Genomic DNA, 12,500 nt, shown 5'->3' on the forward strand with positions numbered 1-12,500 from the left:
AGTGCTGGGATTACAGGCGTGAGCCACCGCGCCCGGCCTGTAATTTTTCTTTTAATGTCTGTGGGATCTGTAGTGATGTCCTCTCTTTCATTCCTGATATTGGCAATTTGTCTTCTCTGTTTCTTGATCAGTATGGCTAGAAGTTTATCAATTTTGTTGATTTTTTCAAAGAACCAACTTTTGGTTTAATTTCTTTTTCTTTTTCTTTCTTTCTGTTTCTTTTTTTTTTTTTTTTTTGACAGTCTCACTCTGTCTCCCAGGCTGGAGTGCAGTGGTGTGATCTTGGCTCACCGCAACCTCCATCTCCCAGGCTCAAGCAATTCTCCTGCCTCAGCCTCCAGAGTAGCTGGGATTATAGGCATGAGCCACCAAGCCCTGCCAATTCTTCTTTTTTTGTGTGTTTTATGTCTTATAGACTTATTTTTATTATTTCCATCCTTCTGCTCAATTTGGGTTTATCTTCTCTTCTAGTTACTTGTTAGAAGCTTAGATTACTTATTTTAGACCTTTTATTTTCTCAAATATAAGCACTTAATGCTATCAGTTTCCATCAAAGTACTGGTTAGCTGCATCCCACAAAGTCTGATATGTTTGTATTTTCATTTTTGTTTAGTTCAAAATATTTTTAAACTTCTTTGTGACTGCCTCTTTGATCCATGCTTATTTAAAAGTGGGTTGCTTTCCAAATATTTGGAAAATTTCTGGATATCTTTATAGTTTAATTCCATTATGTCAAATAACATACTTCGTACGATTTCTGTTTTTTTTTAAAAAAAAAAATGTTAAGGATAGCTTTAAGTCCCAGAAATATGGTCTACTTGGTGACTGTTACATGTGCAAAAACCAGATACTCTTCTGTTGTTGAATGGAGTGTTTTATAAATTTCCATCAATTCAAGTCTGTTGTTGTTGGATATCCTTACTGATTTTATTTACTTGTTCTATTGATTACTGAGATAGAAATGTTAATGTCTGCCATGAATTGTCCTTTTTGGTTTTATTAGTTTTTGCTTCATGTGTTTTGAAGCTCCGTTGCTAGGTACATTTACCTTTAGGATTGTCAGATCTCCTTGGAAAATCGATGCCTTTACTATTATAGAACACACCTTTTTGTTTCTGGTGATATTCCTTGTTCTGAAGTCTCCTTTGTCTGGGACTCATGCAGCTGCTTCATTTGATTAATGTTTGCATGGTGTATCTTTTTCTATCCATTTACTTTATCTCCCTAAGTCTTTATAGTCAAAGTGGATCCATGACACATTTTTGACATTTTTATGGCACTTTCCCACCAGGTGGATATTGTGTGAGTCTGCCTCCTCTTCCAGGCTGCACTCACTTCAGGTCAGGTGAGGGCTCCTTAACTTCCTCCCCAAGGCTTTTGGCCCAGAGCCTGGCATGGGATGGTTACTGCACACAGGTCTGCAGGACATTTGTGAGGGCTCAGCTGCACCCAATGCACAGAAAATCAAGATTCCCAGAAAAGAAGGGTGATTCCCTCTCTAAGACAGGTGACAGGCGAGCTGACCAGCCTGGGCACAGATACTGGACTGCTCCTCAGGGGCCCCGTGGGAGGCACATGCCTGTGTCCAGCACTGTTGGTGGCAGCTGGTGGGTGTAGTCAACTGGACTCAGGGTGCTGTGAGCTAGTGACCTAAGTGGAATCCCAGGACTATAGAGTGGAGTAGAATTTTACATAGAAAAGAGGAAGCCTGTTGTCCTAAAGCACAAGGCTATCAAGGGCAGAGATGAGAAGAGCAAGACCTGCTACAAACACCACAGGGAGATCACACCACAGAGAGGAGATGATACTGCTGCCCTGCATGTGCTCTCGGGGATGATGGGATCATGTGGCCCCGTGTGTCCTCTCTGGGTGACAGGAACATGGGACCTGAGTACCCTCTTGGGGGTGACAGAAACATGGGACCCCACATACCTTCTCAGGGTGACAGGAACATGGGACCCCACATACCTTCTCGGGATCATGTGAACATAGAACCCCACATACCCTCTCAGGGGTGACAGGAACGTGGGACCCCACGTACCTTCTCGGGGTGATGAGAACACGGGACCCGTGTACTCTCTTGGGGCTGACAGGAATGCGGGACCCCACATACCTTCTTGGGGTGACGGGAACACAGGACCCACGTACCTTCTTGGGGGTGATGGGAACACGGGACCCCAAATATCTTCTCGAGGGTAACGGGAACACGGGACCTGCGTGATGAGTGTTTGGAGGCTGCAGGCTGCCCAGGCCTCGGCCGCGCCCCGCCCGTGCGTGGCTTCCTCGATGGCTTCCTCCTCAGGACGTCTCCCGCCATGGCGCCCTGAGCCAGGCTCCAGAGCAGGCCGCTTCTCTGGGGGAGGCCGGGACCCGCCTGCCACCGAAGGGAGGCCCGGGCGTGACCCAGCCCCGGTGCGTTCTCAGTGCGGGGTGCTGGAGAGCAGAAGTCCCGGGCCAGGGGGTCCCACGAGGAGGACGGGGTGGGGGCCTCGCGGGGTCGCGGGTGTGGGGCTCCTGGACCGCGCTGAGGGGCCCGGGGCGTCGCGGCGGGACCAGGGCGCATGTGGCGCTTTCCGGTGACCGGGTGCCCGGTGTCTTCCAGGCCGAGGACGATGATCCCGCCGGGGGAGTGCACGTACGCGGGCCGGAAGCGGAGGAGGCCCCTGCAGAAACAGTGAGTATCCCGCCTTCTGCTTGTGTGGGTTATTTTACCCATGGAAGGGGAGGATTGGGGTTTGCATTGAAAACGGAGTTTTAGGAACAGGGGGAACCAGGAAGGCTTCGGGAGCCTGGCGGGCCGGGGCTGCGCTCTGGCGGGGGAGGAAGGCGCGGGCGGCGCCGGCGTCCTCACCCCGCAGCCTGCCGGTGCCCGGAGCCCCCAGCGAGGCTGGTCCCTGCGCCCTCGGGGCCCTCAGCGGTGGAGCGAGGCGGCGGGCACCGTGAGGGGCTGAGGCCAAGGACGCGGGCGGAGCTCCGGGCGGCGGAGGCGGAGGCGGAGGCGGCGGGCCCATGGCAGCTTCCCAGGCTCCGCAGGCGAGACCGCCACCCGCTGGGACGGAGGGGGTGGCACAGCTGGGTGTGTGCGTGTGTTGCGAGGCTATGTGAGGCTGTGTGAGGCTGTGTGTGTGCGGGGTGTGTGTGGGGGCTGTCGGGGTGTGTGTGAGCCTGTGGGGGGCTATGTGGGGGGGCTGTGTGTGTGTGGGGTGTGTGTGTGACTGTGCGGGTGTGCAAGGCTGTGTGAGACTGTGTGCCAGTGTATGGGGGCTATAGGGAGCTGTGTGGGGGGGGTGTGGGGGGTATGTGTGAGACTGTGTGCGGGTGTGCAGGTGTGCAAGGCTGTGTGAGACTGTGTGTGCAGGTGTGTGTGGAGGGCTGTGGGAAGCTGTGTGTGTAGGGTGTGTGTGTGAGGCTGTGGGGGGCTGTGTGTGGGGTGTATGTGTGTGAGGCTGTGTGTGGGGTGTGTGAGGCTGCGGGAGGCTGTGTGTGGGGTGTATGTGTGTAAGGCTGTGTGTGAGGCTGTGTGTAGGGGGGCTGTGTGTGTGTGTGGGAGGTGTGAGGCTGTGTGTGTGCCGGGGGGAGGGGGTGCTGTGTGTGTGCCGGATGATGTCCCTGGCTGTGTGTGGGGATGTGTGGGGGGGGGTGTGTGTGTGTGGGGGGGTGTGTGTCGGATGATATCCCTGGCTGCAGGGGCTGTAGGATTCTGTGCAGATTCACAGCAACACCGCCCTCACCACCCTGATACCTGCTGTGATGCTGAGGTTAGGCCCCTGGGTGCCTGGATGTGTCAAATGCTGGGCCTTAGTGTGCGGCCATGGTGCCTCCAAGCACTGCAGGGCCCAAGGAGGATCTGGGGCTGGGAAACGGGGAGGTAAAGCCTCCCTTGGGAAGGAAGGATCTTATTTACTGTGTACATCTTGTTTAGGTGTCTTGTTACGGTAAACAATAAAGAGAGCCCTTGTCCCACAGGGAGACCTTACCTTGTCCCTTAAGGCTGCAGTTTGCGGCCAAGGCCTCGCACTCTGTGCATCGAACACCAGCATGCAGTAGGCTCAGTGCCCAGGCTAACGCTGGCCCAGCAGTGAGCACATGCGCAAACCCACGCATGGGGCCAGGCACTCAGCTGAGGCCGGGACCAAGGGCTGCAGAAGAAACACAGCACAGCCCTGCACTGATTGCAAACAAGCTCTAGGGTGGATGGCAGTAGATACGGATGCTGCAATTCATATATAAAGGGAGGAAACATAAATACTGTGCATGCACATTTGCTAGTTTATTCACAAAATGTCTCCCGACAGAGTCACAGAAAACTTAAAATCAGCTGTCTCCAGGCAGGGAGCCAGCCTGAAGACACTTTCCTCTGAGTTTTGAAATAGGTGAGCACACTAGCCATTCAAAACACCAATACATAAAATGCAGAGGCCTAAAAACTCCTTTCTCAGGCCTTTGCAGTGGAATAAAAACACAATCAAAGCAGGAAATTTAGTTCTGATTCTTCCCTAGACCGCCCTACCATGGGGCCTGCATTTGTGGCAAAGCTATTCCTCTCCTTATTTAATGTGACAAATACATCTGCTACCCAAATCTCTCAAGTGCACAGGCTCAGGAGCACATCCCATCGCCCACCCCTGAGGGACACAGCTATGGAAGCGTCTCACCCCTTCCGGCTCCCTATGTACACCCCGCTTCATCTTCCTTGGCCCCCAGGGATGGCCGCCCTTCACCTGCAGACCTCAGCCTCACCCTGTAAAAAGTTCAGTCTTCCTTGGTTGCTACAAGAACCCACTGCACATGCAGCGTCAGCCAGGATGCTTCCACATCCCCCCACGGGACTTGGGGACCTGGGTGAATGATGAACACGTGGAACTCACATGGCTTGCTGTGCCGTGAGTTGTAAGCCCTTTGTCTCTGCCTCCGGGGTCTCATGTCTTCTTCCAGGGTCCACGAAACAGAAACGAGTTGTTAGCTTGCAGGAGGTAAAATCAAATCCCCCACACTCACATACTGGGAGGATGAAAACCTAGATGTGGAATTGCTCAGCTAAAACACGGGCATTTGTAATTTCAATAGTTGTTCCCAAACCTCCCAGCATAAGAGGTTAGGGTTAGAGTTCCTCGTCGGTGCCTCCTCCCCATGCCCCAGCACTTAGTGTATTTCAGATACTGGTGATTTTAATTTGCATTCTTGTATCGTAAGTGAGGTTTAAGAGTGACTTGCATCTCCTTTTCTGTGAACCGTGTTTACATCTTTTGCTCATTTTTCTAGTAGATTGTTTATGTTTTGTGCCTCTTGATTTGTAAGAGCTTGCAAACTAAGGAAATTAATTTTTGAATGGGTTTCAAATATTTTACCCCAGTTTTGATTTTACATATAGTGTTCTTTGCCATGCAGAAAAAAAATGAATTTGTATGAAGTTGAATTTGTCAATCTTTACTTTTTTTTTTGAGACGGAGTCTTGCTCTGTCGCCCAGGCTGGAGTGCAGTGGTGCTATCTCGGCTCACTGCGAGCTCCGCCTCCCGGGTTCACGCCATTCTCCTACCTCAGCCTCCCGAGTAGCTGTGACTATAGGCGCCAGCCACCACGCCTGGCTAATTTTTTGTATTTTTAGTAGAGATGGAGTTTCACCGTTAGCCAGGATGAACTTGATCTCCTGACCTCGTGATCCGCCTGCCTCGGCCTCCCAAAGTGCTGGGATTACAGGTGTGAGCCACCGCGCCTGGCCTCAATCTTTACTTTTGTGGCTAATTTTACATCACGATTAGGAAGATCTCCACTACTTCAAGTTTATAGGAGAATATTCCCATTAGTTCTTCGAATACATTCCTTAAAATATATGTATTTATGTTTAAAACTTTTCAGCATTTGGGGAAGAAAGAGGAAAAAAGAGGGAAAAAAGAAAACCAGTTGTAATTTGAGGGGCAATGAAAGACAATGAATGACTTGAACAGTCATGAAATGTTTTCCAACTCAGACACACACACCCACTGCACGCACACACTAGGTAAGGTGATGGAGGCTGGCATGTCCAAGCATGGGCATCTCTGAAGGCTGCTGTGTCTTTCTCCATGGAGGGGCTGCTGGGCATGTGCAAGGGTCCTGGGAACCCCTCTAGGGACCTGCTCTGGGAAACTGGAGGCCAAAACACTGTTTTGATGTTGAGTCTGGGCACCCATCCTGCACCCCCTGCTGGGGTGGGGCCCCCCCCCTCCACTCTGGCCATCCCAGTTGTGGCCCCTGATGCATCTGAGGGCCGTGTCCAGCGCTGTGGTCTGACTGGCTCCTCTGCGGTGGTGGGGGATAGGTCTGTGTGTGCCCCAAATTTTGTTTGGAAGGGGTGGCTGGCAAAGGCCATGGAGCATGCCATCGGAGGTGGAGTTGGTCTAGAACCTGCTCCTGAGAGGCCCCAGCAGGCACTGGGTGCAGGGGACAGCTGATGTGGGGAAGCTGGGCAGCCGGCTGAGACAGCCCTCCCCTTGGCGTTGCCCTTGACTCCCCCCCAGCCTTGGTATCCTTTGGGTGACGTGGGTGATCCTGGATTCACAGCGCTCTCCCAGGAGTGAATGCCCTGTGCCACCAGAAGCCTGTTTGATGCTCCTTGTCTTTTGGGATTCCCCAGAGTCCTCAGCAGGGACAGTGCCTTCAGCTCACGACACTCTGGAAGCCACAGGGATTCCTTTTTTTTTTTTTTTTCTGCGTTTTGATGTTTATTGGGTATAATTGAAGTACACGTATTTCAGCTGACCTGCACGTTTAAGGTGTGCAGTTGGGTCCGTTTTGACATCTGTGTACATCCGTGAAGTCATCACCAAAATCGAGAGGAAGCGTTTCCATCTCTCCAGGAGCTTCTTTGTGGCCCCTCGTAATTCCTCCCCATAGCTCTGCCCCAGGCAACCTCTGATCTGTTTCTGGTTGCTGTAGATGGTTTGCTTGTCCTGGCATTTTGTGCAAATGGAATCACACAGCTTTTTGTCTGTCTGCGTGCACTTGGCATAAAGGTTCTGAGATTCATCCATGTTTCTAGCACCAGCCATTTGTTCTTTTTTATTGCTGCGAAGTGTTCTGTTGTATGGATAGACCAAATCTGTTCATTTACCTGCGGATGGAAGTTCAGGTTGTTCTCCGTTTTGGACTATTACAAATAAAGCTACCATGAACATTTTTGTATAAGTCCGTATGTTTTTATTTCTCTTGGATAAATACCTAGGAGTGCAGTTGCTGTGTGACACAGCAGGTGCGTGTTTAACTGTTTCCAAAGCAGTGGTGTCATTTCCCATTCCCAGAAACTGTGTGTGAGAATCCCAGTTTCTCTGCACCCCCACCAGTGCGTGGTATGCTCAGCCTTCTTGGTTTTGACCGTCCTCATGGGTTGGTGGTATCTCATCAGGGTTTTAATGTGCATTTCCCTAGTGACTAATGGTGTTGAGGGTATCTTTATGTGCTTCTTCGCCATCCATGTATCTTGTCTGGTGGTGTCTGCTTAAATAATTGCCCGTGTTCTTATTGGCTTCTTTGTTTTCTTATTATTGAGTTGTAAGAGTTCTTCACATATTCTGGATATAAACCCTTGTTGTGAATATTCCAATCTAAGGCTTATCTTTTCAATTTTCTTAATATTGACTTTCAAAAGACATTTGAAAACCTTTTGAGGAAGACCAACTTGTGAGCTTTTTGTCATTTTGTGTTCTAAGAGTCCTGTGACTACCCCCAAAGTCTGAAGGATTTTTTCACATTTTCTTGTAAAATTTTACAGTAGTTTAAACCACTGTGAAGTCTAGACTCCTTTTCTGAGTTAATTTTTGGGTATGACATGAAGGTAGAGCTGGTGTCCATTTGTTTTCTTGGATATACCGTTGATCCAGCACCATTTATTGAAGAGATTTTCCTTTCCCTATTGAATTGCCTTGGTATCTTTGTGAAGTAAATTGTCCAGTGAAGACCCAAAGAAGACCCAAAGAAGTCTATTTCTAGACTCACACCATTCTTTTCTATTCATTTATATTTCTATGTTTTCTCTAATAAGCACATCATCTTTAATACTGTGGCTTTAGAGAGGGCTTAAACTCAGTAGGGTAGTACCCAGCTGTGCCCTTCTCTTTAATTGGCTATTGTGGGTCCTTTGCATTCCATGTCAATTGTAGGATCAGCTTGTCAATTTCTGTAGAAACTCCTGCTGGGATTTTAATGTGATTACATTGAACGTATAGATCAGTTTGGGAAGAACTGCCATCTTAACAATATGGAATCATCCAATCGAAGAACATGTTATATCTTTCTGCGCATTTAGATCTTTACATTTTTCTCAGCTGTGGTTTGAGTGTCTTGTGTTAGGTTTGTTCACAGGCATTGCATATTTCGGGGCCTCTCTTTCTGCCTGAGCGGGCTTGGGGCTCCTCCGACACCTGTTTCTGTGCCGGCGGGCATTGGTGGATCCCCTGCAAGTCTCCTCTGCTCTGCAGTGAACTGGAGTGAACTGGAGTGAACTGGAGTGAACTGGAGCTTCTCCTGCATGCCCTCAGCGCTTCGAGGCTTCTCGTATCCTGTCGTGCTCTGCGTCCTCCTGGCTGTCCTCTCCCCACTGCCATTGGCCATCTCTCCCATCTCTCTGGTGCCCCTATTCTGTGGCCTCCCCCAGCCGCTGTCTGCCTACTAGGGGCTCCCCTTGTTTGCTGGGGAGGCCTTCGGTGTCCTTCACTGACAGGTGGGCCCCTCCAGCCAGGGGATGCCACTGCACACGATTGCAGGTCCAGGTCATCCCCAGTTCTTCTGCCTATTTACATCTTGGCTGGCAGCTTGAGTAATTTTTGGTGGGTGTGACATTAAAAAAAAAAAAAAGAAAGCAAACCAGAAAGAGGAGAGGTAAAACACAGAATGGGAGACAATAAATACAAATCATATACTCAGTAAGGGCCTGGTATCCAGAGTATTTAAAGAATCCTTACGACTCAAAAACAAAAAGATAAACAACCCAATTTAAAACTGGGCAAAAGACTTGAATAGCCATTTCTCCAAAGAAGATATAAAAATGGACAACAGGCATTTGAAAAGATGCTCAACATCGTAAGTCATTAGAGAAATGCAAATCCACACCCACCAGAATGGCTGTAATCAAAAAAACAGAATATAACAAGTGTAGGTGAGGATGTGGAGAAACTGGAGGCCCGCTACATTGCTGGTGGAAAGTAAAATAGTGCAGCCACCATGGAAAGCAGTTTGGTGGTTCCCCAGAAAATGAAACAGAATTAACATATGACCCAGCAACTCTACTGCTCAGTATATGCTCAAGAGAATTGAATATATATATATTCAAACAGAATCTTCTAGATGAGTGTTCACTGCACCGATATTCACGCAGCCAAACAGAGGAGACGACGCAAACGTCCATTAGCGAGTAGACGGATAAAGCAACGTGGCCTATCCATACACGGGAATATTACTCAGCCCTGAAGAGGAAGGAAGCACAGACAGCTGCAGCAATGTGGATGAACCTTGAAAACATTAGGCTGTGAGAAAGAAGCTGGCCACAGAAGGCCATGTCTTGATTCCATTTCTACCACATGCCTTTAGTAGGAAGGTCCATGCTGAGAGCTGACTGGGGGCTGCCAGGACTAACAGAAGGGGAATTAGAGAGACTGCTGATGGGTAAAGGGCTCTTTCAGGGCTGGAACTAAATAGAGGTGAGGTTTGCACGGCTTAGTGGCTGCCCTAAGTGACATTGAACTGTTCACTTTTAAACAGTTACTTTCATGTTATGTGGATTATATCTCAACTGAAAACAATAGCTCTGGGTTTGGCGCTGTCAGGCTGCTCTGTGACTGGTTTACGGCCTTGGTCGTTAGACAGTGAGAAATGGAGTTTGTGCCGTGGAGTTCCTGACAGACCAGATTGTTTCAGACCTACAACTTGCATGTGTCAGCTCACTCATAAGTGCAAACGCCTTGGAAAAATAAGGAACTCCTCGACAAAAGAGACCCAAACCCCTGGAAACAGCAGGCTCACTCCTGTATGTGCCAAGGTCCCAGGAAGGGTTGGTGTGGAAAGTCAGGTGGCCGCATTCCTGTGGTCCTGCTGGTACCTGGCCCCTGCTCAGTCTCCCCACGTGGTCCCAGTGGACTCCACACTGTGCCATGCTTTCTTTCAGATGATTGCATGTGGGCATGATGTCTAGAACGAGATGTCAGTTGAAGTGGCTTCTGTGCAGTGATGGTTAAATGGGTCAGCCATAGGGGACGGTCACTGTGAGGTTAAATGGGCCAGCCGTAGGGACGGTCACTGTGAGGTTAAATGGGTCAGCCGTAGGGGACGGTCACTCTGAGGTTAAATGGGTCAGCCGTCGGGGACGGTCACTCTGAGGTTAAATGGGTCAGCCGTAGGGGACGGTCACTCTGAGGTTAAATGGGTCAGCCGTAGGGGACGGTCACTCTGAGGTTAAATGGGTCAGCCGTAGGGGACGGTCACTCTGAGGTTAAATGGGTCAGCCGTAGGGGACGGTCACTCTGAGGTTAAATGGGTCAGCCGTAGGGGACGGTCACTCTGAGGTTAAATGGGTCAGCCGTAGGGGACGGTCACTCTGAGGTTAAATGGGTCAGCCGTAGGGGACGGTCACTCTGAGGTTAAATGGGTCAGCCGTAGGGGACGGTCACTCTGAGGTTAAATGGGTCAGCCGTAGGGGACGGTCACTCTGAGGTTAAATGGGTCAGCCGTAGAGGACGGTCACTCTGAGGTTAAATGGGTCAGCCGTAGAGGATCCCTCTGAGGTTAAATGGGTCAGCCGTAGGGGACGGTCACTCTGAGGTTAAATGGATCAGCCGTAGGGGACGGTCACTGTGAGGTTAAATGGGTCAGCCGTAGGGGACGGTCACTCTGAGGTTAAATGGGTCAGCTGTAGAGGACGGTCCCTCTGAGGTGAGAGGGTCACATCAAGCTCCTGTCATTTTAAGGTAGGTTGGGTGAGTGGGGTCAGCTCCCTCCCTCTCTGGGCTCTGTGGTGTGGAAGTCCCACAGGGTGGTCCCTTTTTGTAGGTAGAGCAGGCTTCCATGGCTTATTAGGAGAATTGGGTAATGGCCCTCACTTCCCCTTTGTGGGGCCTCAGAGGGGCAGGCACCCGGTCTCATTTGCCCTGGGGGGTCCCTGAATATTCTTCCCTCAGCCCCAACATGTACAAGAGAAACCGAAGCTTGGAGTGGCCTTGGGCGCCTCGAAGTGCAGGCCTGGCAGCTGCACGCCCCGGCTGATGCCAGGAGGACCTTTTCATGTTTTCTGGAATGTGTTAGGTTTTGTTTAGACACCGAGCCAGCCTGGGGCCAAGCGTCCTCCTCCCTCCTTAGGGATCCATAGTGGAGAGGTGGAGAAACGTGCCCGTCCCACAGCCAGGGGTCGTGCCCTGTCTCTGTGCTCTGAGCGGCGGTTCTCGGGCTGGTTTGCCCCTTCTCTCCACGTCCCCTCCAGACACTGAGCTGTGCTTGGCTGCCGTGTGCCGTGTTTAGTGTCTACGTCTTGAGGCACGGGTGAGCTTTAGTCCTCTTCCCCTCCAGATACCGAGCTGTGCTTGGCTGCCATGCACCGTGGTTTTTAGTGTCTACGTCTGAGGCATGGGTGAGCTTTAGTCCTCTTCCCCTCCAGATACCGAGCTGTACTTGGCTGCCGTGCGCCGTGTTTAGTGTCTACGTCTCGAGGCATGGGTGAGCTTTAGTCCTCTTCCCGCCTTTTGTCCTGGCAGCAGCTTAGATGCTCCTAGTAAGGTCACTGGAGAGGATGGTTTCTGCCCCAAGGGGCCTGTGGCTTCTGGTGGAGAAGCCCACCTGACCCAGACCATCTCCCCACAGGAGGCCCGCCGTGGGGGCAGAGAAGTCCAACCCCTCCAAGCGGCACCGGGACCGCCTCAACGCCGAGTTGGACCACCTGGCCAGCCTGCTGCCGTTCCCACCTGACATCATCTCCAAGCTGGACAAGCTTTCTGTCCTGCGTCTCAGTGTCAGTTACCTCCGGGTGAAGAGCTTCTTCCAAGGTAGGACTCTCGCCTGCGCCCACCCGTTCACTTGAGTCGGGTTGTGTCTCCCCTGAGTCCACCTGGGGCCCGTGTGGCCAGGTGAAATGTATCTGCTGGGTTGCACCGTGTGCACGCCCTTCTTCCCCCACGCTACCCCCGGACTTACCTGGAGACTTGGTCCCTGGCTGGGCTGTGGATTTTCCCTGGTGCCAGGTCTGGCCCTAGCTGTCCTCGACACTGTCAGGGTGCCGCAGTTTGCTGGGATGGGCCAGTTTGCTCCTCGGGTCCTCGGTTTGCCGAAGCTGCGCAGCTCCTGTGGGAGGGGCTGGGGCTGTTCCTCCCCATGCTGGGCCTCACTGGTGCTTCCCCACAGACCCCAGCTCCAGGGAACGGGGGGTCGGCTTCGTGAATGAGCAGGGCTGGGCATGGTCAGGAGGCTGAGGCAGCTGACTAGGTGGGACCTGGAGGCTGCCCTGGGGTGCCGGGCACCTCCCCCTGCCCATGCCAGGCCCTGC

The 12,500-nt window shown here is 51.3% G+C and overlaps 1 protein-coding gene across 1 annotated transcript in view; it reads left to right on the forward strand.

The window, feature by feature from the left end:
* Positions 1–12,500, forward strand: part of AHRR (aryl-hydrocarbon receptor repressor) — a 110,154-nt gene that overhangs the window by 18,771 nt on the left and 78,883 nt on the right. Inside the window, exons 2-3 of the mRNA XM_025387341.1 lie at positions 2,603–2,674; positions 11,822–12,003. Coding sequence (XP_025243126.1) covers positions 2,603–2,674; positions 11,822–12,003 — 254 coding nt within the window. The remainder of the gene's footprint in view (positions 1–2,602; positions 2,675–11,821; positions 12,004–12,500) is intronic.

Source organism: Theropithecus gelada, chromosome 6 (assembly GCF_003255815.1).
Source record: "Theropithecus gelada isolate Dixy chromosome 6, Tgel_1.0, whole genome shotgun sequence".
NCBI lineage: Eukaryota > Metazoa > Chordata > Mammalia > Primates > Cercopithecidae > Theropithecus > Theropithecus gelada.